General features: G+C 40.5%; 1 protein-coding gene across 4 annotated transcripts; it reads left to right on the forward strand.

The window, feature by feature from the left end:
- The first annotated feature begins 29 nt into the window (after positions 1 to 29).
- Positions 30 to 25,058, forward strand: LOC104641842 (very-long-chain enoyl-CoA reductase). 4 transcript variants are annotated; one of them, XM_075759957.1, is made up of 14 exons: positions 30 to 170; positions 577 to 661; positions 12,026 to 12,076; positions 12,571 to 12,622; positions 12,954 to 12,998; positions 14,340 to 14,443; positions 16,478 to 16,593; positions 16,712 to 16,817; positions 21,296 to 21,368; positions 21,461 to 21,504; positions 22,878 to 22,935; positions 23,670 to 23,758; positions 24,779 to 24,824; positions 24,924 to 25,058. In XM_075759957.1, exons 4-14 carry the CDS (start codon positions 12,607 to 12,609, stop codon positions 25,049 to 25,051), a joined length of 825 nt encoding a protein of 274 aa, XP_075616072.1. In that variant the 5' UTR covers positions 30 to 170; positions 577 to 661; positions 12,026 to 12,076; positions 12,571 to 12,606; the 3' UTR covers positions 25,052 to 25,058. The 4 variants fall into 4 exon arrangements, with proteins under 4 accessions (XP_075616072.1, XP_075616071.1, XP_075616073.1 ...); XM_075759956.1 differs by lacking the exons at positions 30 to 170; positions 577 to 661 and adding an exon at positions 1,817 to 1,940; XM_075759959.1 differs by lacking the exons at positions 30 to 170; positions 577 to 661 and adding an exon at positions 7,852 to 8,346.
- Positions 25,059 to 26,127: the final 1,069 nt, after the last annotated feature.

Consider the following 26,127-nt stretch of genomic DNA (forward strand, 5'->3'; position numbering starts at 1 on the left):
CGGGGGTGTTACCGAACCGCGGGCCGGCGTCGCGCCCTGAGGAGCGCCTGGGGTACACGTGGCTCTGCCGGGCGGGACCGGCCCGCGGTTCGGTAACACCCCCGGGCCGTGAGTCGCTCCGGTGGGCCCCGTGTAATCACCTTACCAACATCGCTTGGCTGCTCTGCAGGGTTGGTAAAATTAATGAAACCGTCCGAATTTTAGTCGTTACTCTTTTAAGTGGCAGCTGTTGATAGACACTGAGATAAAAAGCCCAAAAAAGGAAACCAAATGCTTATTTAGTTTGGTTATATTTACAGTTTGATGAAACTCCAGTTTTACACTGGCTGATTTCGGTGAAGGTGCACTGAGACCTGACGGTTTACAGTTTGGGGATCTTTTTTTTTTTAAGACCATGCGGCTTCTGGAAAGCCACACTCCGAACATTAAAGTCCTTCTGTATTGGAGATTCAAGGGTGGGTTGCTTTGGGTTTCTTTTCCATAACTACAGTTAAAGGGAACAGTAAGTCACAAATTGTAATGTTGCTGCCAGCACAGGAATTTGAATTGCGTTCCTAACAGATTTTCCTTCCTCAGGCTCCATATTGCGCTAATACAGAGAACCAATTTGCATAACTTCTGTCAGTCTGAAGCATTGCCTGATCACCTTCTGGTACAGAAGGTTAGTTTAAATGTTCTTTATATTTGTGTTCTTAGTACTATTCTGTATTGGATTATTTTCATGCATTTGAAACATTTTCCTCATCGTATGAATACAGAGCATCTGGAAGTGAAATATACTGAAAGAAATGTCAGGTTGTTTGGAAAAGCAGTAATTTTGTTTTCTTTTTCTTTAACATAAAAATCCAGAAGGTCTAACCTGGCCCAGCGGTTAACCATCCAGACTCGTAATCAGCTTGAGAAGGAGCCTACACCTCCATACACTTTCACAGGTTTGCCCATATTTACACTAGTGAATTCTGCCCTTTTGGGTCTTTCAGATTGGCCTTCTGGCTTTCCAGTAGAGGCCTTTTCTTTTGGTGAAATTTGTTCTTCGATATTTCATTTAAGTAGCTTTGACGGTGGTAATTCTATGGAAGCAGGTTAAATCTGGGGATTGCAGGTTTTCAAACGGTGCATAGCATAAATTTTTCTGCCTAATGGAAATTTATAACAGTGAAAAAGCAATGTTTCTGTATAGCATTGTAGAATTTGCAGATATTTAATTACCTTAGCTCAAGAAAAAGGATATCATGTAATGAAGACTGGTTGAAGGAAAAATAGCATCAGCCCCTGCACTGTTTTATGCCATGCATCTAATTCTCAGCAGTGGCAGGAACACATCACAGGAGAAGAAAGGATCTCGGCTGAGTTCTGTTGTCAGTTCAATCGCCCCTGAAATACAAGGTAAACTATCAGAGAAAGAAAGGAGGATGTTTTCTGGCTCTGATCAGTTGCATTTTTGCAGGTTATCTCATTAAGCTACTTCAGATCTGCAAAAAAATACGAAATGTGATTGATTTCCTGCAGTAATTACGCAATGTTCAAAGACAAATAACTTACCCTTTTGAATGAAATGCCACTGAATCGTCACTCCAGGCAGTCGGGGTATATTACTCTCCTCTCCCCGTTTTTGAACACCGGCAGCTGCAGAACTTGGCTGGTCCGAGCTACCGGCGGTGCCCCGCACTGCTGCAGACTGCCTGAGGTACCGCTGCTGGCTTTACATGGAATTGTTTTAGCAGCCGCCCGACGCGCTCTGCCGGCGGCAGCGGCCCGGGGCGGGGCGGGGGGTCTGGGCACCGCCTCCCCCTGCCCTGCGCTGCCGCTGGGAACCCCCCCCGGCGGGGGCCGGGCGCCGCCTGATTGGCCGCAGCGCGGCGGCCCGGGGAAGGTGCCGCGGCGGCGGCGCGGCGGCGGCAGCAGCCCGCAGGATGGGCGGCAGAGCCGGCTTCTTCGAGGTGGGTGCGGGCGGTGCCGCGGGGCAGCGCGGGGGGCGGACGGGGCGAGTCCGGGCCGGGCTCCGCAGCATCCTGCCGCCGGCGGAGGGGGTCTGCACGGGGTGCTGGCGGAGTCCTCTCTCTTCCCCCTCCATCTGCATTGAAACGCCGGGAAGCCGGAGCCGTCCGCTCCCGGGTCTGGCAAGGCAAGCGACCGCCGCTGGAGCCGGGCGGAGGGAGCCGGAGGGCACGCCGCTCGCCGGCGTTTCCTTGGGGCGAGGGGGCAGAAGCGGCCCCCTCCCGTCCCGTCCTTCCCTTCCCCGGGCACGTTCCCCTCGTCGCTCCTCTTCCCCGCGTCCCCGGTGGTCCTCGGACGTGGCCCCGGAGAGAGGGCGGGGGGGGGGGTGTGGGGTGGGGTGGGGTGGGTGGTCCCCGGTCTCCAGGCGAGCTCTCGGCGGTCCGCGGAGGCGCCGGATCAGCGGCTCTGGGCTTCCCGCGGATCCTCCCGAGGGTCGCGCCTTGGTCAGCCTGCCGGGGTGGGTCTGGCAGCGCATCCCAGCCGTAAGGAAAGAGCGAGAGCGAGGAATGTTCTCGGCACCGTCTGTCCCCAACTTCTTGGAAGACCCTGGCGCCAGCCGCTGTGCGCCTCGCCGAGAGCCGTTCCGCGGAGCCTTCCGGCCCGGTGCAGGCGTGCCGCCGGGGCGGCTCGGTTCGGCGGCACGGAGTCGGCGAGGGAGTTGGTGCGCTGGCCGAGAGGATGGCTCCCAGCCCGGCTCCCCTCAGCGGCGCAGCGCGGCGCAACGCGCACCGTCCGGCGGGGAGGAGCGAGGGCTCCACCGGCCCTCTGCTAGCACGGGGCGTTCGAGTCTGGCGTGGGAAATGAAAAATAGCCGTACGGAGTTTCGTACAGTCAGCTTCTTGAGTGTAGAGAAAGTGCAGAGTAACATGCACGTGGGGAGTGTGAAGGGTAACGTACCTCATCAACTTATATGAACGGCCACACCAACTCTTTGCTAGAATTAATTAGGCTGGCTAATAAAAAAATTCTTAAAGAGTGGCTGGTGTTACAAAAACAGGTCAGTATGAGCTAAATGGCAGCAATCCCAAATGTGTTTCTGCAGGCTTACACTTCAGTTTCTCCAGTACGACTCGCCTAAAAATGAATGGAATTCCTTACCCCATGCAAAATACAAAACAATGGTTGTTATAACATTAACAGAATCCAAAACAATCTGAAAAGCAGCTGTTCCTCTACTTACCATGACCTAAAAGTTCAGACTTTGCTTTTCAAAGCTATAGAAGTGTTCTGGACATCACGAACAATTCAGCAAGCTAAGCTGTCTCTAGCTCTTGTGGTTGTGATGTAGGCAACTGCACCATGCCTTTTCCTCTGCAGTGTTGACTTCCCTGTTTTTTAGGAAAAGCACCCAAGCTTTCCACTGCCTCCTGCATTTCTACCAGCATCCCGAACTCGTGAGAGCCAAATGCAGGAGTGGGCACATGTGTATTACCCTCCTGAATGTCTGTGGTCGTTGTCTGGTCTGCAGGTTTGCTCTACTGCCTTAGCCATACTGAACTTCTGAATAGCATTTGTTACTTAGAAGGCCTCAAAAGCACGAACATCATTATTGTTACCTGATTTTGCAGATGGGGAAACACACAAAAGTGTGACCTGCTCCATCCTACTAGGCAGAACAGTAGCAGGAGATACAGGTCTTTTGAATCCTAAGTCAAGATCCTGTGTCTAAGCAACACTAATCCAAACTCAGAATGCCTCATGAATTTACATCTCAGCCTTGCATGTCTTAGTCCTTTTCTCTGTACAGCAGATAATGGGTGGAAACAGATTTGTCTAGCTCATCCAGTGTATGTCGGAGCTGACTCGGGGTGTAGGATGTGGACAAAGACAGCCTAGGTAGCACTGAGCAGTGGTGTTGCATATCGCTTTCTGCACTGTTCTCCCCACTGATTTGCTTTCTGTTATAAATTCATTGAATTTGAATTCTGAATTGCATTTCCTCACCATGCATTGAAAACTGAGCTGTCAAAAGAGAGAAGGTGTCCCACCTCTCCCAATGTTTCCTGGGGGGAGAATCTCTAATGGCATTACGAACATTAGCGTTCTCTGATTGAAGTACTATATAGTTCTGTACTTCTCCCTGTACATCTCTAAACCATTTACCCTTTATTGCTCTTCTGTGCTGCTTTGTTATAAGACTCATGAAGCACTGTACAATCACCAAACTGTCACGGTCTGAATTTTTTAGAATATGACTGTTACAAGTTTAGCAGAGGCTTTCTGGTGGAATATTTCTTTCTGTTTTGTTGAGTTTGTGCATTTGATCACGCTTGGTACACAATCAGTTTCATAGGTTCCTGAGTATTGTAGGAAGGTCCTCTCCCTTACGCATGAATCAAACTACTCTTTGGTGAATGGTCCTACAAAAAGATGGGCAAGAATGTCAGCCTGACTATGAGTGTTGAGGCACTGGCTGTTAATTCCTTTTTTTTTCTTTATGAGAGTCTTTCTCAGCACAGCTAAAGGCAGAAACATTAAAAAAATAGGCAACATTGTATTGAAGTGACTATTAAGACACTAGTGAAAGGCAGATTCAGCTGTGGCAGTACCTTTAACCCTTATTTTGAATTGGCTGTGTTCAAACTTAGTACCAGAATTATGAGCAACCACCTAATTAAGCTGAAGTATGCTGGACCTAATGGATGGACAGCAAAAAAAACAGAGTGGCTGAATGATTTCCCTCTACTTATGAGATGTCTGTATTAGAACTGACACGCAAAGTCAGGTCCCTGTGCACCTAGACCTATGTCTCGATGGCTGCCTTCACATTCCTTACTCTGTAATAATGCCAGAATAGGTCTTGTTTACTTCAGGTATTGGTATGTTTCTAATTTCGCCTCAGCTTTTTTATCACTGATAGCTCAGGGGAAGCTTAGCAAGGACAACTACAATTTAAAGAAATATGTGCATACCTGAAAGTACTGCACCTGATAATTTGAGGAGATTCACCGCTGAATATGATTTGTGATAGAGACTTGTATCTAGGTAATTAATATTCTCTAGGAGTGCTCATTTCACCAAATTAATTAGAGAACAATTCTTCTGACCTATTTTAGATATGTTTCAGAACTTATGATGCAGTTTATCCTAAAAGTGCCTGCTTTCCTCCTTTCCATACAAAGGATGTCTATGATGTGACATGCTCAGGTGGAAATGTCTGTAGTAGAGAGCTCTGAAGTTAGGCTAATGAATTCTGCCCTTTCTTTCTACTTGACAGGTTTAGGTCTTCAAAAGCATTTCATATAAAGAAAATAGTATGGTGCTCTGACTTTCTAGAGGAAAGATACTCGAACAAATACACTCATACTGTAGAAAATTAGTGTTATAAGAGCCACAGTTATACTTTTGCTTCTTTAACTGGTTTGGATGGGAAGTGTCTTTTGTGAGCAGTGATAACCAAAAATGTTTTGGAGTCTTCACTCCCTGAGGATAGATTGAACTGACATATGCAGTGCAGTCTAAAAGCAATAACGTACTGACCCCCCTTGCTGGCATTTCAAGCTTCTCCCCCTTCTGACTGTGATGAAAACCCTCTGAATGCAAGGGGGGGATGACTGCTGCCTAGCTAGCATTGCTGAGATGTCACAGCTCTTGTTACAAAGGTTTCTCCCACTCAGAGCTATGCTGTCTAAAGCCTCATCAAGAGCACTGAGATCAAGTGCCAAAAGCGGGACTGCAGAGGATTTTAAGATTCTATATCCTCCAAGAGCTGCCTGAGAAAGACATGGCCACATATGAGATATTTGAATGGTCATTTAAAGGGACACTGCTGAAAATTGCCCTGCTATTTGAAGACAACTGCTCTGTTTTCATGAGTAACACATCAGATTATTGTCACAGAAAGAGATGAGAAGGTAAGGAAAAACACTCTCCCTTTCTCTTCCCTTACCCCTTCTCCACACACTTACCAACACTTTCTACAGTCAGTTGTGCTGCTTCATTTAAAAGACAGCAACTTGTCCTTTTTCCCTATGGAGTTTGAGAGAGAAATTTTTAATTTTGTATAGGAAAATACGATGGTAAAACATTACTTGGCAGGAAGTACCTGGAGCTACTCAGAATTTGAAGGCCATGTTTGAAATAAAAAGTCTTATTTTAGAAAAAATGATAGACTTCTTTGAAGTATATTTTAAGAAATTAATACAAATCTTGTGAGTTTACCTGTCAGTATAAGGGCTCCAAACTTCCCAGGGCTTCCTGCCCTGTCAAAAGACAGCAGACCCATCCTTGGTACCTCTAGGTAAAAAAAAAAAAAAAAAAAAAAAAAAAAAAAGGAAAAAATATCTCTCCAATTCCATGTCAAAAGCACACACTGGATGTACATTTTGACATCCATACACCAAATAATCCATGGAGAGTAGTAATGGAACCATAGGTACTGAAGTTCAACATTGCAAATCACAGTCCTGATGCAAAGAAATGATTGTGATTTCACAGAGAATTTATAAACCTCTTATACATGAATATTGTCTTTGTAGAAAATAATCGCCAGAAACTAAAGCCCTGAGGCAATGAATATTCTCTGTTGCGCATGGAAAAGGCTACACAGCGGTGTTGAAAAACCTGGATGTCTGCTTAGTGTTGAGTCAAAGCTGGCTTAGGTCTTTGGATGGAGGCTCTGCAGTCTGCTTCATAGTGACAGTGATGTGACTCTTCAGTATGCCTGGGAAATTGGCAACATGCAGCTCTGTCTTAGCCAGTGTAAGTAAATACCCACTGAGTCAGTATTAACTGGTACAGGTTCCTTTCCCATCTTGTGTATCCCTTGGAAGATATCATGCTAGTAAAAGCTGGAAAGCTTTCATAGGCTTTCAAGACCCAGAGTTCACTGTGAAAGCACAGATCTCTAACAGCTCTTCCATTTTGTGAAAAATAAAGCAGCCTCCCACTCCAAGGGAATACACCTTCCTTTTCCTTCCTGACTGTTCTTATGCAGACTTTTTTTATCACCTCTCAAATATATAAATGGATTTATCTTTCTGAAGGATGACTGTTTGTAGCTCTACACCTGTTACCATCCTCAGGTCCAGGTCCACAAAGTGACTTGGGGTTTGCCATGCCCTCAGGTTAGGCACCCATCTCCAAGAGCAGATATGACAATTTGGTTAAGGTATCCAAGTTTACTTCAACTCTACTGCTTCACTGTCAGGTATCCCAAAAGGCACTCACTGTAGGGAAATGCTGAACGGAATGACAATGGAAGGGAGCAGTGCTTGAAGCCGCTCAGAGAGACAGGAATTTAGGATTTCTTTTTGGTAGGAGACTGCCCTTTTCACTGGAATACAATTCTGTCCTCTCCTGCCTGTACTTTTTTTGTCTCTTGAATGCTTTATTCCTCGCTTGGTGACCCAAGCCACCTATGGGAGGAGTGGGGAATGGCAGAAGACAGTCTAAAGTAATTTTCCCACTTCCTGGCAGTGTGTCTAACCTTTACATACAAAGCATGAAGAACTAGATCATCTCCTTTGCTGACAGTTTAGTTTCATTCAGAAATATGCTGCGCATTGTGCTGACCTTGTATAATGATGTTTATTGGATCAAGGTCCTTGAGAATTTAGATGCAAGCATGCCTAACTAACTATCAAACACGTGGAAGAAATAAAAATGTACTATGAGTTTCAGCACAGTTCAGACAGTAGCACTCATTGGCTTGCACAGGAGCAGAACTTAGGAAGCTGAGGAGTAAGTACTTAATGTGTCTTGTGAACCTGTAAATGTTAGACATCTAAATTATACAAAACTGAAATTTAATTGTATAAAACATTTTGAGTATGGCTGTCACTGTATCTCCTTTCTTTCTGCACAGTGAAATAATGTAATAAGATTCTAGTCTCATGAATAGGAACCAATTGCTTCAGAGAGCTAAGGCTTTACTTGGACTACTTACAGAATAAGGCACAGCACTCCATAGGTAAGATGATGAAATTCTGCTTTGTGGTTAAACATTTGCCTTGGTTCTGCTCTGGGAATTCCTCACACAGCACGTGGCTAAGCTATGGAACTCCCCGCCTCAGGACACTGTGCATGCAAAAAGTTTACACAGGTTTAAAAGGCAAGTGGATAAACTAATTGAGGAAAAATCCATGAAAAGCTATTAAATACACAGGCAGCACTTCTGGTGCAGGAAAATCGCAGTCTCTGTGTCTATCCCCTCTCTTACTCCCAGTCACTATGTTCTTGCCCCGTTTTATTACTTTTTCTGCGTCACCTGCTGCTGGCCGTATCAGAAAGAAAGATACCTTTGAAGATGGCTCCTTAGACTCATCCTCTGCAACAGTTTGTACATTCCTGTGCAAGAGAAGTTTCAGACTGAAAGTAATTTGTAGCAGCACAAACATAATTTTCAGTGTAAGTACACTTATAGGATTTTCCCTTTGGCTTAGTGTGATCTTACAGTAGAGCCTATCAAGAATAACTTTCTTAAAGTCAATAGAGTTAAGCCAAAGGGAAAAATAAAATGTTTAGAAAGATTTAATTAGGACTAGGGCAACCACTGGATTTTTTTTTTAGTGTAAATTCAAGGAACCTGACTTATGTAAGCACTCTAATAGTTCAGGGAGAATTCATTCTGCATTAGTTTTTCTTGGGTTGCTTGGTTCCTAAACTGTAAAATAAGCAATTTTTTAACTGAGTAATTTCAAAAGAAATCAATACAGTATATGCTTATGTCAGTGCTCACAAAATCTCACTCAGCTACATTTTACTGAATCTGCTGAGTACAAATGGCTGCAAATAAAATTTCCAAGATGCACAGACATGGTAAGTGTGTCAGTATTTCGGTAATAGTTATCACATAATGTTTGAAGATCTGTTGATCCTTAAGAATTTGATATGGCTCTAAACTGCACGAATTTGATTGGCTATATTTTTGTAATCCTGTTACAGGGACACTGCATCTTAAAAGTATTTTTTTAAATGCTGTTTGTTCAACTGTTTTTTGCCTATGAATAAACATTTCCCCATTTTATTTTCCCCTTTTATTTTCTGAAAAAAAGTTTAACAGTTGAATGTACTTTTCTCTGCTTATATATTGATTATTCTTTGCCTTTGACCTGTTCTAAACAATAATAATAACAAATTTCTGGTTTTAAAGACACTATCAATCTTTGATTCTCATGCACTAGAACAAATTTATCTTCTAAACATTGAAGATATATATTTATAGTCACTTATAAAAGAGTTTTAACAAGCTATCTTGCACAAATTTGCCTATTGATTAAGTTATACGCAAAGTAGTTTCAGAGCAGCCATGATTTAAAATGCCTTTAAAAATTCACCAAATAAGTGGACTGTAATTCGTACTGCACTAGTGCAGGCCAACAGTCAGCGTCCTGTTGTGCTAAATGCTTTGGAACCACATAGAAATTAAAGTTCTCCAAGCCAAACAATTTATGTTTCAAAGGGATGATACCCACCAGTAAGTGTTCCAAGAACAGATTGCTGGGTACCTAAAAACTGTTGCCAGCCAATACATTAACTGTCTTGGTGCTGCGCCTGAAGACTGGAAACACTGTGTTCAGTGCTACGTGGGTTCCTGTGATTGGCCATTATGTTCAGAAAGATAACATTTCTTGCCTTGGATCAGGCTTTTCTGTCTGTTATGCAGGGAACATCTAAACACTGGGGGATGTTCTCATACAGCTAAGAGGCATGATAATTAGAGGAAATAGTCACCTTGTTTTCACTCTGTCATCACACAACTTTCTATGGACTGGAGTGGAATTTAAAGCTGTGTTCCTGCATCCCTCTTTCTGAAAAGGGAGAGAATGTTTGATATTTGCTTAGATCCTGAAAGTAACTTGTTCCAATGTTTGGCCAAGCTCATGGTGAAAAAATTTCATTGTATCATCTGCTTGGATTTTCCCATATTGCAACTGGTGTCTGCTGTCCCTCACCATTATCACTGTGCACCTTCAAGAAGAGTCTAGATTCATCATGTCTATAGGGTCCCTTTAGGTATTTGAAGAAATGGGTGATTACAGGCAGGTATGTCAGTTTGGCACTTCAGAGAGACATGCTGGAATAGAACCAAATAACAGTATAGAAGGTCTTGGATGATTTTTTTGTTTTCCACGCTGATTCCAAAGGCTCACAGAAGTAACTAAATTTCTGTACAGCGACTCCCATGAAAATCACAGAGCAAAAGAAAAAGCTGTATAATTTTCAGTCTGGCCTTGTGCATAATGAGAATAACCCAATTAAAAGAGCACAGGTGCCAGAAAAATATCCAAACCACTCTGTAATTGGCCTAGAGAAGACTTCTCTAATACAGCCACTAAAGACCATAGACTAAAATTGCCTCTGGGGGATTCTGATTCAAAATGTGTATGCTGGGAGTGGGTGTGGAACAGGAAGGACACTGCTAAAACTATGGGTGCTGCTGCAGTCTTTAGGGCAGCCCAATGATATTCATTGACAAAAGAGCTTTGAGATACACCAAAGGTTTCGATAATCCCTGTAGCAGCTCAGCATCAGAAGGGACAAAAATGGTTTTCAGCCTCCACAGTACTTGTTCTGTGGACTGCAAGAATCAGAATGCTGTGTTCCAACAATAGCCCTCTAGGAAGGGGTCATTTGCTTTCTCATGGAGATGTCTCACAAATAGAGACGTTAAAACTTGAAATTTGTGTTATTTCAAATACAAAACATGAAGAGAAAAAAAATCCCAATAATCTGTCACACATTCATTATGTATCACAAAGGAGGAAAAGTGTTTACCTCCCTTGATGTCCCACTTAGAGCTTACAATGCACAGGCAGAAAATACCACTGCATTAGTACCCCTTGTGGAGATCAGATTTGATACTTCTGGTGGGAGCTGAAGTGCTCCATTGCTGCACCAATAGAGAATGAATGATTTGGGACAAGTAAAACAAGGAAATAAGATACTCGAACCAACTGATCTCTTCAAAGCAATCCTATTAGAAAGATACTGGACTGTGATTTCTATTTTTAGTAAGGAATCATATTTAAAGTCTAATGTTAATCTATCCTCTTGGCCAGTTAATACCAAACACAATTAATACTAGATGTTTATTAAAAAAAAAAAAAAAAAACAAAACTTTTTTGATACCAAGTAATGATAGTCCCGGTCATTTAGTGTGACAGATAAGCTTTAGACTTTCACTCTTAGCTATACCACAAAGTTCCATTACAGTGTTCGATGAGAACAAATGAAATTAAAATGCCATCACTGTATTTTAGGGTTTTGCTACAACTGGGCTTTGAAATGTCTGGGGACTTTTTTGCTTGTCTGTTGATTAAAATCATAACCTTTTGCCAAAGTGCCATTTGATCATGGAAATAAACTGCTCTTTGCTTTTCAGAGCTGTAGCTAAACCACTGCTGGCAACATAAAATGCTAATATGTAGTTACTAATACAGGTGATGTGAGAGGCAGGAGTAACGCTGAATATTCCTGTAACAACCTCTTAAGGATTTGTGAAGCCCTGATCTTTAGCTGCATTTGTTCATTATGTCTGCTGATGTTTTCCACTCTCTTTACAATTAAAATATTCTGGGAACAATGCACATTAATCTTCAAGCTGTACATACTCAGAATATTTGCTCACATGCATATATATACACATTTAATTTTTTTTTTCCTTAAACTGTCTTTCTAGATCCACAAATCATAAACATTCTGTTCCTTAGTGATTCCTGTGAAATGTCTCTATCCCTTAGTTGTTCCTCTTGCTCTAGCATAAGAAAATATCCCAGATCTCTGTGTTTTGATCAATAAAAGTCAGCTACTTCTGCTTCTGAATATATCCAGGAAGACAATTTATTTGGCAAGAATTTTTTTTTTTTTTTTTTTTTTTTTTTTTTTTTTGGTAAGTTGAGAGCTTTGAGAACCTGGCTATGATTAAAGCTGTCTCTTGAGCACATCAGAAGTGTTTTTAACACAGTCCACAGCTCAGAGAGAAACGGTGTCTCGCTCTGAACAACGATTGTGAATTTGGAAATCAACTACAAGCTTAGAGATTATTTAGCCAATAATTAGTAATCATCATTTTGTGTCCTATCAGGTGGAAATCCTTGATTGGAAGACAAAGAAACAGCTATGCTTCCTAGATAAGGTAAAACAAAAGTCTGTTTAAAATGCTAGATGACTATTTAAAAATTACTAGCTTTTCTTAAGTAAACTTAGTATTTATGAAGGGTATTTCATCTCCTGATAGCCTTTCCTTGACCACGGTTATGCACACCTCATACTGACTACAGAGTACTTCAACCCTTTTCCAGAAGGAGCCTTTGGGGAAAGAGCACAACTTCAGCTGCTTCACTAAGATGGTGCCAGTTGTGTCTTACTCACTCATAAGCCATCAAACTCTCACTGCTGTTATAGTAACTCTTGATCACTGATAGAGAAGCTGCCTCTGAAACAGATGTCACAAATTGTCCTCCCTTTTTCCTGTAAGAAATACTTTGAATCACCCATGCCATTCCAGCCACCTGTAAAAAAGTTATACTGTTACATTGTTTGAGTTACATTTCTACCTGAACAGTCTTACACCTAGTAGTTGTCTTTCAAAATATGCATCTTACATATGCAATATTTTTTGTTGCCTAGGTGGAACCAAATGCCACAATTAGGGAGATCAGATTGATGTTCCATAAATTATGTGAGTATAACTTTTGCACCAGTTCATATCACATCAGAATATCCACTATATAAATAGAAGAAAATTACATAATTTGAAACATGTGATGCACACACACATAATGCTAAGTAACCTGCACATGAATGCGATCACAGTGAGATTTCAGTATCATTTTTTATACTATCCTGATACACTTTTGTATTTTTTCTGCTGCATAATTTCTCACAGATATTCATGTTGAATAAATATTCCTAAAAATCTTTAAATCTTATCTTGTTGTGTTGCATTCATCATAATAGTGGATGATCTAAACCAAACATTGTATATCACACAATTCTGTATGGTCTTACAGATCCTCGGTGGTATCCAGCCAGGCAGTCGATAAAACTTGATCCAAGTAAGTACTTGTGAGGACTAGAGTAACAAAGCTCTGAGCAGGGGCCTGGCATAAAAGGTGTACTTTGCATGGGTATTAGCTCTTAAGAATGAGTTTCCAGCTATGTTAATGAGCACTATGAAGGCTGAAGAGAATCCAGAACAAATTTAATTCTTTAGAAGCATTGAACAGAGTTCCACCCATGTGCCTGGTGCTTGGTAATTAACTCAGGAGTCTGCACATTGTTCCAATGCACTTTCTAACTAACTACTGAGCACTTTTGCTTTCAAGGCAGGCAGCACAGAATCTAGGTACTAATTTCCTTTAGCTGCAGTGAAATGATCTTGACAGTGATGCTCAGCTGGGAGTACTAAAAAGGGCTATGAGTTAGAGCTATCAATTCACATAATTCTCTGCTTTCAGGCAGGAATTACAGTTCTTTTGAAGTAAGCTAATGCAAAACACATTGCCATGGATGTAGGATTTGCTGACAAAGCTGATGCCAGCTGGCTGACTTCATTAATGCAGGTATTGCTACCAGAAGCCTCTTAGTACATGGCCTGGTGCACAAAAAGTCTAATTGCCAAACTGTGTTGATTCATCTTAGCATTCAGTATAAAATGTAGCACTTTCTTCTTCTGCTCCCATTAAGCATAATTTTATCCGAACAGTTCCTTAAAAGTATGCTGGTGAAGATTAGTTCATTGTGTAGAATCTGTCCATGGAAAATAAGCTTATGGGTATCATAGTTCCTTCTTCAAACATCTACCTTGTCAGATTCCTCCATGGACTTATGTTGTGAGACTTGCCATGAGAAAATGGCACTCTCCTTCTGGAGATTCCCCCAAATCTAGGCATTAAAAGCTTGAGTAGTAGCTCAAGTCCTGAGGAATCACCTCCTAACTGGTGGTTTGGGAAAAAAGGAGGCAATGAAAACCTCTGTAGGAGAGCCTTCCAATCTCAGCTTATCCTAGCTTCTGTTTGTCTGACGATGAGCAATGAGAAGAGAGAAAGAGAGAGGTGGAGGTGCAGCTAACTAAGAGGTCAGTAAACTACGTTAAAGGGCAGTGACCCATCAGCAAATTCTGCTGTAGCAGTGATGAAGCAAGTCTACTAGACTAGGCAGGCACATAGGATTGAGAATTCTCCTGTCTTGGTGTGAATAGAGGATCCAGGCTTATATGTGATTACAGGGATAAATCAAAATTAAGTATAAATATTCTTAGTTTGTTTACTGAGATTCCAATAAACTCATGTCATGTCAAAGAATCTCATAGATTGGTTAAAGAACAATGTAGAGCTAGTACACTACCAAAGTTGACTTGAATTTCACTAAGATGTAATTACTTATTTCCTTCTCAGAAGGAAAGTCCCTGAGGGATGAGGAAATCCTGCAGCACCTCCCTGTTGGCACAACCGCTACCTTATACTTTAAAGATTTAGGGCCACAGATAGGATGGACTACGGTGAGCTATGCTTCAAGTCTTAGCCATTTTAATGGCTATTTTTCCATAATTAATTAAAACTTACATCACTTTTTGTCTCTCTCCAGTATTTCTGCATGATGCCTGCTCTGATAGTGGATGCAGGCAATCAATCCTCATTGCTTCAGTTCATTTAATCAGGGAAAGCAGTAACAGGATATTCTGAATGCCTAGTTCCCCAGGACAGCAGCAGTAGAAAACTCACTGCAGGGTAGGATGGCTCTACTGAACTAAGGTGCAGGTTCTCGGATTTAGATGTCTACTGCAAAATTACTAGGAGCTAGGTGTCTAAATGCTTTTGAGGATCTGCTTCACAGGGCCTGTGTAACTCTCCTGCAAAGATCAGGGTTATATTCCTATATGTTGTCCTGCAAAGCAGCATGTGAGCAACTTCACATGGCAGTAACTGAAGTGACTTCAGCAGGAAAATGCACGAAAGTAAGATCAGTTAGCTGTCTGTATGTGGCTGCATCCCAGGATGCTAGTGTCAGGCTAATGACAGCTGATAATTTCTGCAATATTAGTTGCCACCACAAAGACTTCGCATATTTACTGTCTTAGCTGAAGTGCAAGTTCTGTCACAACTCACTTGGCAGGCAACACAGCACTGCTTTTTATGCAGTGAGTTGACTAGTGACTCTTCCAGTTCTTCAGAAGGTCTGTGATGCACGTTTTACACTAGTTCTAATGAAACAGCACAGCACAAAGGGAAAAGTACCCTGTAATTTAAAGGCACACTTACAATTTCTTAGCTATGAGACATTAATAAATTCTTGTGTTAATGACGAATAGCAAAGACAATATTCATAGGAGGTAAATAAAAAATGTCAAATGTTCTGCAAGACTGACTTTTCACACCATTACTTTGGATGCAGTGCTGATAAATCAGGCAGCTATTACAGAAGCCAAAGAACAGTAAGACAAGCAAAAACTTGTAATGGCAATGTAGACTCCAAGACACACATGCATTAATATACACCAAAATAACACAGTGCAGAATAACACCAGATTTCTGCCATTCCATAATCTTCGCTTTACATTCTGTTGTCCCTGCCTTTCAAGGTATTCAAATGTAAGCCAGGAAATACTTCGGTTTTATCAAATAAAAAAGATAAACTTCTTATCTACAATCAAATCTGATCTTCCCCAGAGGAAATGCTGATTGTTACAGAAGTTGGTAATACAACTTTTCTGAGTGTCAAAATAACTAAACACATTAGAAAACAGTGTTTTATTTTGTTTGTTTGGGGTTTTTTTTACAGAAGTACAATCAATTTCCTTTCTTTTTCCATAAATAAGGTGTGGGCCTACCTTCCTCACTTACAGAAGCATGGAAAAATCAACTGTTAATGTTTGGTCCAAAGTCAACTCCTATTCAGGTTGATGTTCCTAAGGCACACCTATCTGAAACGAAATCAAGTTAGATCATAGGTTCTTTGGTTTCCTCTTTTTTTTTTTTTTCTTTGTGTTTAAATTAAAGATTGTTTGAACATAGAATGGTTTGATTGTTTCCTGGGACATCTGCTGTGCTAACTGTTCATACAGATGGGGTCACCTGTAAACACTTACAAGCTGTGTTTCCAGTTTAAACAAAATTCATTCATTAGAAACAAAGCTCTTCTTTTTCAAGATAAATTCTTCACCAAATTTCATTTAGCCCAAAACAAAGTAATAGTTTTTGAGGGCAAGAGGAGGGTGAGAGCTGCGTAAATGTAACATGCATGCATATTTATCATGATCTCTCGGCTGCCATTATTATCTTTTCATACTCATGCTGTGTCAGCTGCACCAGCAATGGCTGTTTGTATGCAATTGAGGCAAATGCATTGCAAAACATTTACGTGCATGTCTGCCAGTTCCATAGCCCAAGCCCAAACCTGCTATTCCCTCCCTGCCTCTCTAAATGCCATCCTGGGTCAGTGGAGGTGTTTATCCCACTGCATTAGTTATCACAAAGAAACCAGAGCAAAACCATCATCTAATTCAGCTGTCTAATTATTTTCTCTCTTTTTGCAGGTATTTTTGATAGAATATACAGGTCCATTGTTCATCTATTTTCTGTTTTATTTCCGCATGCCTTTTGTCTATGGACTGGATGAGAGGTTTACATCAAGCCCGCATCCAGTAGTTAAGTAAGTGCATTTGCAGGCTTGAGCAGTATTTCTTGTTAGCATTGTAGTCTTATTCCAAATGTCTTGCCACACTTGGTTTTTTAAGCACTCTTAAATGCTTTTGTCTTGCTGTTTCTAGCTTGGCATGTATCTGCCATTCTTTCCACTACATCAAAAGGTTGATTGAAACAGTATTTGTTCATCGGTTCTCCCATGGGACTATGCCACTGAGGAATATTGTGAAGGTAAATTGTGTCAGAATCTATCCATAGCCCCCCATACAAATCCAACCTGGCCAACCTATGCTCTGCCTCTGCAGCACAGATTTTTCTGGTGTGGCTTTTGTAGTAATGCACTGCAAATCTCACCCATAAAGCTGTAGTTCTTTCAAAATATTTCTTAATATTGCATTTGTATAACCCACACATTGGCATACTGTTATTCATGTTCTAGTAGTCTCATTGCTCTTTTAGAATTTCAAACCTTCAGCATACCCTTTCCACTATGCTAGCTCCTTGGTGTGAAGGTTTTAGTAACAATGTTAACTTTTAAGGTAGCACAGGCAGGCACAATGTTGGGAGGGTTGCTTTTTAAAAAAAAAAAAAAAAAAAAAAAAAAATTACCCCCCCCCTACTTTTTGCAAGTCATTTTACATCTTCTTTTCCCCTAACACTCTCTTTGCTGTTAAGCAACTGTTAATTTACCTTTGATCTAGCGCAAAGCAGCTTGGTTGTTCTGCATTTCCTTCGCCCGCAGGAGCACTCCTGTTGCTGCTGAGATGCAGACCCCCTAATTCCTAGATGTCTGCGAAGTAGTACAGTGGACTGCATGGCTATGCATGGGCTGTAGTTATTTTACAGATGTTTGCAACAGAGTACGTGCTGGTATTCAAAAATATACTTTATACTCAGGAAGACAGGAGATGATCATCGACAACTGGAAAAGCGTATAGTATAGTATCAGCATTTAGGTATTTCACATTTGGTATTTAGACAGTCCCTTGGAATTTGCATTATGGCAGTGATGCTACAAGCAGCTGAAGCTCTACCTTGTGGCTAACTCCTTACAGCTGCGCAGCGGCTCTGGTAGTTCTGGCAATAGCTTCATGCTTTCTAAATGCAAGGAGGGCCTGTAGTTGAGCAGTGGCCCTCAGAAAGAATCCTCCCTAGTAATTTACTGTGTTTTCTGCAGCTGAAGAGTGCAGAAATTGTTAAAAGGCTAGCAGATCTCTAAAAGACTTGTTCTTGATACAATAGTAGTAATGCATGCTAAACAGCAGATAAATGAGCAACTTCACTTTGAAAAAGAATCTGTACGGTGTGATAAATCTTCATTTTCTCACTGCCATCTCTGACAACTAGACATTCCTTTCAGATCGTACAAACTGCTTTTGCTAAAATTGACATTTCTACTAGTCATTCTGATCACTTCTACTTTTCCACCTTCTCAAGTTGGTGGTACTTGCTTTCATCTGTAAAGTTGCTCACAGTTCTTCTACCTGCTTAGCAGTTCTTGGGTTTGATTTGCTTTTATAATTTAATTGACTTTGGTGGTGTTACTGCAAAATTGTGCCAGTGAGAAAAATATCACATCCTCTTCCCTTTTTTTCTCTCGCATACAGACGGTAGACAAAGCTTCTTACTTTGATCACGTACATAGCAGATATAGATAACTTATTTCCTAAGCACAATGGTAAGCTACCTTTAACAAGAGACACTTCAGTCTCAATAAGCAGAGGTCAGAGATAGGAATTGATGTGATTTGTGATTTTCATCCTTTGTTTACTAAATGGAAATAGGAATAAATGATGCCATAAAAAAGGCATAAAGCAGGGGTTCACCAAAAGCAGTTCATGCTATATACTAACATAGCATAATTCTTTCTAAGATACATGATTTTTCTAGGCAATGCAAAGGTAGAATACCTAATTTATCTGGATTTAATCAACTGGCTCAAGGTAAATAAGAAAGGGATTAAAATTACAAAAATTGCGTAGTGATAAAGGAACTAACTAAAGGAAAGGTGACAGTGGTTATGCCAGAAAAGGATCTGTCAGACCTTTAATAATAGGGAGGTACCAGTGGAATGCCTCAAAGGTTAGTCTTATGACTGGTCTTACTGAACATTTTCATGGGTAAAAAGAAGGGATATCGTTGCTTTCTATAAAAACATCTGGAGTAAAGAAAACAATAGACTTAAAGAAATACTATTTAAACCAGAAGACAATATAACAAGACAAACAGAAGGGTACATGCTGGTCATGAATAAACATAGGCAGGGCATTAAGAAATAGTTTTGATCATCAGCTGGAGTAGAGAAGAAAAAAATCCTAACCATAACTTTGTAAATTTAGGAATAAATTATTTATGGGATCCCTGCAATATCTGAGCTTGATCCACAAAATCTTTTTATAAGAGATTGTTGTAAAGCTTTATTATTCACCTGGACTATGAAAGAGTCACAGAAAAAAAATCTTTCGAGTGAGTTTATGAAGTCTGCATGTACTCTGCTGTTCCTATCTGAACCTCACCGGAGGCCTTTGTATGAGCAATAAGGCTTCTAGTGGCAGCTGGACATTTGTAGTGTTACTGCTAAGGACCTTAGCAGTGGCAGACTCCACTCATCTTAAAGCTCCTTTTCTTATAATTGAGGAATACTCTTGCAGTAAATCATGTTCTTTGGATTAATAGTACTTGTTGAGTTTAATTACAGCATGTATTGTTGGGAGCCGAACCATGCTAATTTTTTTATTTAATCTTACTTTAGTGAAAGCCATTGCCATGTGATCCAGCCTGTGCCAAGCCCCGAAGTTAGGGAAAGGTTTTTCTTAAGATGCCATTCCAAGATTACAAGAAACTGTTTCCACCTAAGTTTGTACAGCAGTTAGTAAATTGTAGGTGATGGTGGAAGAAGCTAGTGTTAGGGAGGAAGCAGTAGTTTATGGATAGGCCACTAACTAGATTGCTCCTCACTGGAGTCATTCTTCTGGCTCTGCTGCTTTTCCTAGGGAAAAGGAAAGTCATCACAGGGAAGTTACTTAATCTCTGCTCTTTTGTCCCACCTGATCTGTAATTATTGGTGAATAATTTGCTCTTTCTCATCAATTATCTATTACTATGTAATCTCTGAGCAAGGACACAATATGTGCTTGTATTACAGCATACCCAAAAGGGTGTCTATTTTGTCTGAGGTGTCTGGGCATTTCAATGGTTCAATTAACTCTGAAAAGAAAGTGGAAATTCAACAGAATGTTTGATACAACTGTTTGCAGCAGATGGAGGGGTTATCCCTCACCAGCATTTTCAGAAAAACACATCATCAGAAACTGCAGTCCGTGTAGGCTGCAGACACTGAGGTAATCATTTTTTGGGGGTATTATTGCTAGAAATGCAGTTCTGGTATATATACGGGGAAAAGGCTGCAAAATTCAAAGCCAAGAAAAAAGTTAAACCAGTCAGGAGAGGAAAGAATGCGGCCTTAGATAGAATTGTGGCTGTGTGAGCAGGAAAGGAAAGCTGTGAAGGACAAAGCAGAAAGACCTAGAAATGTCTAAGTTATGTGAATCTACTGGAAGGCCAAGAAAAAAGCATCACCAGAAAGAGTTAAGAGGATCAGTGTTTTACCCAAGAGTGAAAGTAGGAGAGAAAATAGGAGGGAAGGAAAGATAAGGGGAAGGAAAAGAAGTGGTGAAAGGAAAATAAAGAACTCAGTTTCGGCTTTGCTGAAGTCCAAGCGACAACCAAACATGCCCTAAAATGTTAAAAACTGAGGCACTAGGTTCTGTAAAATCTCAACTAATGAGAGGCAAATTTATGAGTTGTCAACAAGGGTTAAAGTCTGTCTGCAAGAGAATGCCACCTAGAGGTGAGAGCACAGAAGAAGCAGCGGAATGGGCCAAGAAGGGGCCTCCCTCCTACCTACACATATATAAGGAGGGAGAAGATAACCTGTCACCAAGATACTGAAGCAGCAATGAGTGTCAGAAGAAAAAATGCAAGAGGCAGGGCCAGGAAGACCAAACACGAGGTAGAGATTGCCATTGTAAATAGTATTTTTCATGGATGAAGCCTGCAAACAAGCTCTGAGATTGGGCAGGAATGAGTCAGTACAGCCGTCAGTGACAGCTACGTTATCAGAGTTTAGAGAATGGAAGCTGGATCACAGAAAGCCTAGCACAGGAGCAAGAGGGACAAACTAAAGATATCGCAGTGAAGGCGCAGAGGAAAGCATCAGGCATGATGACTTTAGGTAAGAAAAGTTAAAGCATGGGAAAGAAAGAAAATGCTGGGGTGACAGAGAAGAGGAAAGGCAAGAGATTGGGCAATACAAAGTAATAAGCAGGGAAGAGAGCACAGTGCCTAAATCTGGTTTTACAAAGTCTCAGGGGTTAGCAAAACAAGCCTCTCTAACATACAGTCTGTATGGCACTTCATCTTTGGTTAAATGGCTTGCCAGACAAGATAAATTTGTTTTCAATAGTATGATCATACTTTCTAAAACTATTTAAAAACTTAACAGCTCCAAGATATTTGAGAGGAAATCTTGCTCTATGAGCACTACTTCCTTCTTGTTATTTCCTGTTGTCTGCTCCCACCTCACCACACTTAGTATGTATTATCAGCAACTTGAAGGAGCAGCCCAATTCATTGTTATCAGTGGTCCTTACAGTGAACACTGGCTTAGAAGATTGTACTAAAACAAAGAATAATTCCCTGTTTTTCAGAACTGCTTGTATTACTGGGGATTTGCAGCTTGGCTTGCTTATTACATCAATCATCCTCTTTATACTCCTCCTTGTAAGTAGCAAAATAACCCTCAATACAATTTAAGTAATTATGTGTTTGTATATTAGTACTAATCACATGTAAACTTTTTTTTTTTTTTACAGCTTATGGGAAAAAACAGATAAACTTTGCTGTGATCATGTTTCTGGTAAGTTTGTTGCTCTTTTTATAAAATGCTAAAACATGTTGCTTTATTTCTTATTTTGTACAAGTGAAGATTGAGCAGGGTAAGCAGATACTTGGAACTTGAAGACTTGGGATATACTATTAAAGCTGACCACTTGCATGGAGAATGGGTAAATTCGTCAGTTTTTAATGTGATATTGTACACAAAGGAAGATTTTGATTCCGTAACCATTCCAAGACTGGGATGTTTATCTGCTGGCATGATCTCTCATAGTCTTTAAAAGAATCCTGGAACTACCAGTTTGTAACACTGTTTAAGTGTCAGTGAGTTTGTTTCATGAACTGTTTAGTGAATGTTAAGCATCACAACAGATCATAAAACTCAGAGAACTTGCCAACTAAGAAAGTATGTTGCTGATTAATTTCCAGGGATAGAGGTTAATTTTGCTGTGCTTCAGAAACTTTTTACAGCTTTCTTTATGAAGAAAAAAAATATTAAGTCACTGTCTGTTCATTCTCACAGTTCCTAGGAACATTTCATACATGCAGAAGCAAGACTAGCATAACCAATAAAGATGTGTCCATTTTTCCTATGTATGCGTAACTTGTTTAGAACATCAGCTGTTCATTTGATTTGAGAAACTAATCATCAGTGACTGCAGGATCTCAAAGCAGCTTCCCAGTATGAAAATTCTGGGAGTTCATAATCTCTTCCCATTTTATATAGACTACAAAACTGAAAGCACAGACCCGGGAATACAACTCAGGAGCAATGACCACCAGTCATCTGCTTTAAAAATTATGCTTTGCAGGCACTGGAGACTGCCCATAAGCACGTAATGGGGCATTTCAATACACTTTCTGCATAGTTGATTGGGGAAGCATTATTTAAAACTAGTGGAGGTAGCTAGGTCAATTATATTTCATGATTCATATCAATTATACTTTAGAGAAGAAAACTTACTTCGAGTCCAAACCATATCTTCCTTGGTGTTTTAGTAACTTTTGAGAAACCAAAACTATCTAAATCAATTTTTTGGGGTCTTTTTAAAAACATAATGATAACCAAAAGATAAAGCAAGTGTCTCCTGGGTTTACTTTTATCCCCTTTGGTTTATTGCCTTTAGGTCTCATGGGAATTATGTAAGTAGTAAATTTGATCTTTTGGACACCACTTTTGCTGGCAAATGTCATAAATATATAACAGAATATAATATGGATTCATGTTTGAACAAAGACATTCCATCCTCCTGTCAGACAGCAATCTTGGTTAAGTATATTTATTATGCTTAAAATAGATTATTTTTTTTTTTAAGTACCCTAGGAAATAAAAGAAGGATGAAGAGTAAATAGAAGGGAAGCACATTTTTAACTCTGCAATGCTTTGTCTTGCAGCTGTGTGAAGCTGGAAATTTTTCCATTCATGTTGCACTCAGTGACCTCCGGAGAAATGGTAAAAATTGCATTATCATTTTTCACTTTTGTGCAGCCATTCAGTACTTCTGCAGTTACTCTACCTCATGAAAGACCTGATCCTGGAGGGCATTGATAACCACCAGCTGACTGCTGTGGGAATGCAGGTTGCACAGCATTGTAAAGACTGGATTCTAGGGGAGATCAGACAGTGCAAGGAATCCAACACCAGACTGTTAAACAGCGCCACTTACCTTACTGTAATTTTTATTGGTTAGGGCCAGGTTGTGTTGGGGGAGCAGTTATATTAGTTACACTAGTAGTGCAAAAGAAAGCAGTGCTAGTATAAGCTATGCTTTGGTGAGCAAGTGAAAGTGATTCCACTGGCTTCTAGAGGGGGTACAAGATCTCTGTGCAGGCCAGGGTTCCTTGGGCATGAGCCAAACACCTTACAGCTGTCAACTATGACTGCTAAAATCCCATTCTGTGGCAATCTGAGAAAACCTTTAACTTCTACGTCTAAAATTTGAGGTACCTCTTCTTACAGGAGTCACTGTGATCAAAGACGTAGATAGATGACTTTCTAATGCCCAGAACATTTCCTCACAGTTATCCTATTCCTTCTTGTGGGTCCAGAGGACATCCTGTTTTCCCACATCCTGCTTGTCCCTCTGACAGTGATGAGACACATGAGTAGGCAGAGCTGGGTTGTCTTTATAGGAAACAATATATTTAGGAGTGTGAATATTTTGTGATTTGTTTTCTAATCTATAGGATCCAAAACCCGTAAGATCCCATATCCAACAAAGAATCCTTTCACATGGCTGTTTTTCTTTGTATCTTGCCCTAACTATACATATGAGGTATGTATTTTCAAACAAGATGTTCAGATTTTAGTTTTGCTGAATATAATTTCATTTCTTTTGGGATGTTAAACAAGGAAAAAAATCTCTGAAACAGTTCAGCTCAACACATTTCCTCTCCTTCCCTAAACCCCATGAAATCAGATTGCAGACAGGAAGTTGTCTGTTCTTCCTCTCCTCCTCTGAGGCAGTACTTAGGGGACTAGCCTTAAACAGACAGCCCAGACCCTGGGCCTACACTTCAGTGTGGCTGCTAGACAAGACAGACACACTTTAAAGCTGTGCAAATTTTGCAGACAGGAACAGGGATATTGCCACTGAATATGTATTGCAATGACAGGATAGGGGGATCTGGTGGATTTATAATATAAAAGAGCCCAGGAAGATAGCGGGCAGACAAATAGAAGATATTGTGGTAGAGAAAATGGGGAAATAGATGAACAGAAGATATTGTGATAGAGAAAATAGGAAATAGGCCCCGTTGTCTTCCCCATTTTCTTAACTTATACAATTGGGTGGTGACGGCTTTAGAAGCTTGAATCAATTTATTGCTTCATATTTCTTAATCAGAAGCCAAACTTGTGACTCAGTTCAAAAGCAGTTAAAACTGGTGCAACTCAGTGTAAAATTCACTCTTGCACAGAAGGACAGCATCAGGTTTTAAGTTCAGTGGAGATTAACAGATATTAATGAGAACAGCATTTGGCCTCAGAAAGTTACCATTCCTCGTGCTGATGGAGGTGTGACAAATACAAATTAGGCAGAGAAACGGAAAGGACACTATGTTGTAATGCTTAAAATTTTGTCATATAATAGCTATGGAAGCAAACACGAAGATTTTGTTTGTGATAATAAGGCTCTGTTTGCCTTTTTGGCTAAAGGTTGTTAAGACTAGAAATTGACCTGGCTCACCTTGGCTTTTTTATTTACCTACACTAGGACAAGGTTGTTTTTGATCAATAGAGACATAAATGCAAATGCTGTCACCAGAAATATTTTAAATTTCCTTGGCCAAAACAGGTGGGGACCTGGATCAGTTTCACTATCATGACTCAGTGTGTTCCAGGTGAGTAATGTTTTGGTACTTCATCCTGAAGTGATGTCAGCAACAAGAGTGTGTTTTTAATCTGATAATGAAACGTATCTTTTTCTCCCTCCCTTCCAGTGGGGCTGTTCACCTTGCTTTGTTTCATTCAGATGACAATCTGGGCAAAGGATAAACACTGCACCTACCTACGAGAATTCAAGGATTATCCAAGTCTTCGAATGCCAATTATTCCCTTTTTGTTGTAAGACAAAAGGCTTAATTTGAATATTGCACAGAACATCTAGAAGAAAACCTCATAAACCTCCTGCCAAATAATTGAATTAATTTAAACATGGTGCATGTTGAATCTCCACTGCTGAGGGAAATTGTACACACTTGAAAGCTACACTTCTTTACATTCAAGAATTCTCAACTCAGAAGCACCTTTAAAAAATAAGGCTTCATTGCACAGCTGGTAGTCAAAAGCCCCTACAGTCCACTGTAACCTGATTGACCTAGATTTTCCTGTACTAGTCTATTTAGATTGATGGATCAGAGATACAGAGATGTCTGTGCTGAAAAGCAGCTCCAAATTTAGCAGTGGCATTCTGCAAGGCATAAGTACATTGGAACGAGGACATAGCAGCTAACTACTAGAGAGCTCAGCTCAGCCAGCACGGCCAGCTGGCCTGAAGACAGTTGCATGATCTGCTGCCTTTGACTTGAAGAAGAGTGTGTGTGCTGCCTGGAGGCAGGTGCTTTGTAACAAATAACATTACCAAAGAATACGAATGGTTCCTGGAATAAAGAAATAGGCAATATCTCAAATACCTGATTTGGGTCTAACCCCTGATTTGCCAAAAGAATCTGAAGTAAGAGGTATTTGTACTATTTGTGGATGTAACATCCTGCGTTGTTGGGTTGGTTGTTTGTTTTCAGACTTTTTTTAGTAAATTGCATACTAGTAAATGAGGTTCAGAAAATCTGATCTATGCTATATCTGTGATATTTGGCCTGTTTTCATATAGCAAGTCCTTATTATACTAAAGGACCTTTTACCTAGCATTTTATGTCAGCATTCTCTGAATAATTTTTAATACACTTTGTAAATACGTGAAGTAACTGATAGTCGTCAGAATGCTAGCTCCCTTCCTATTTTCAGAGCCAGGGAGAAAAATCAGCTACATTTTGGACTTCCTGTGTTTTCTTTTTCACAAGATGTTCAGTGGAACTTAGTTGGGTTTTGTGCAAATCTAGTAAAAAAGACTATTGCAATCTATCTGAATGACATTTTAAAGAAGCTATTTTAGAATATGAAGAGAATGCATAGATACTGGTTTGT

The sequence above is a fragment of the Balearica regulorum genome, chromosome 8 (genome assembly GCF_011004875.1).
Source record: "Balearica regulorum gibbericeps isolate bBalReg1 chromosome 8, bBalReg1.pri, whole genome shotgun sequence".
NCBI lineage: Eukaryota > Metazoa > Chordata > Aves > Gruiformes > Gruidae > Balearica > Balearica regulorum.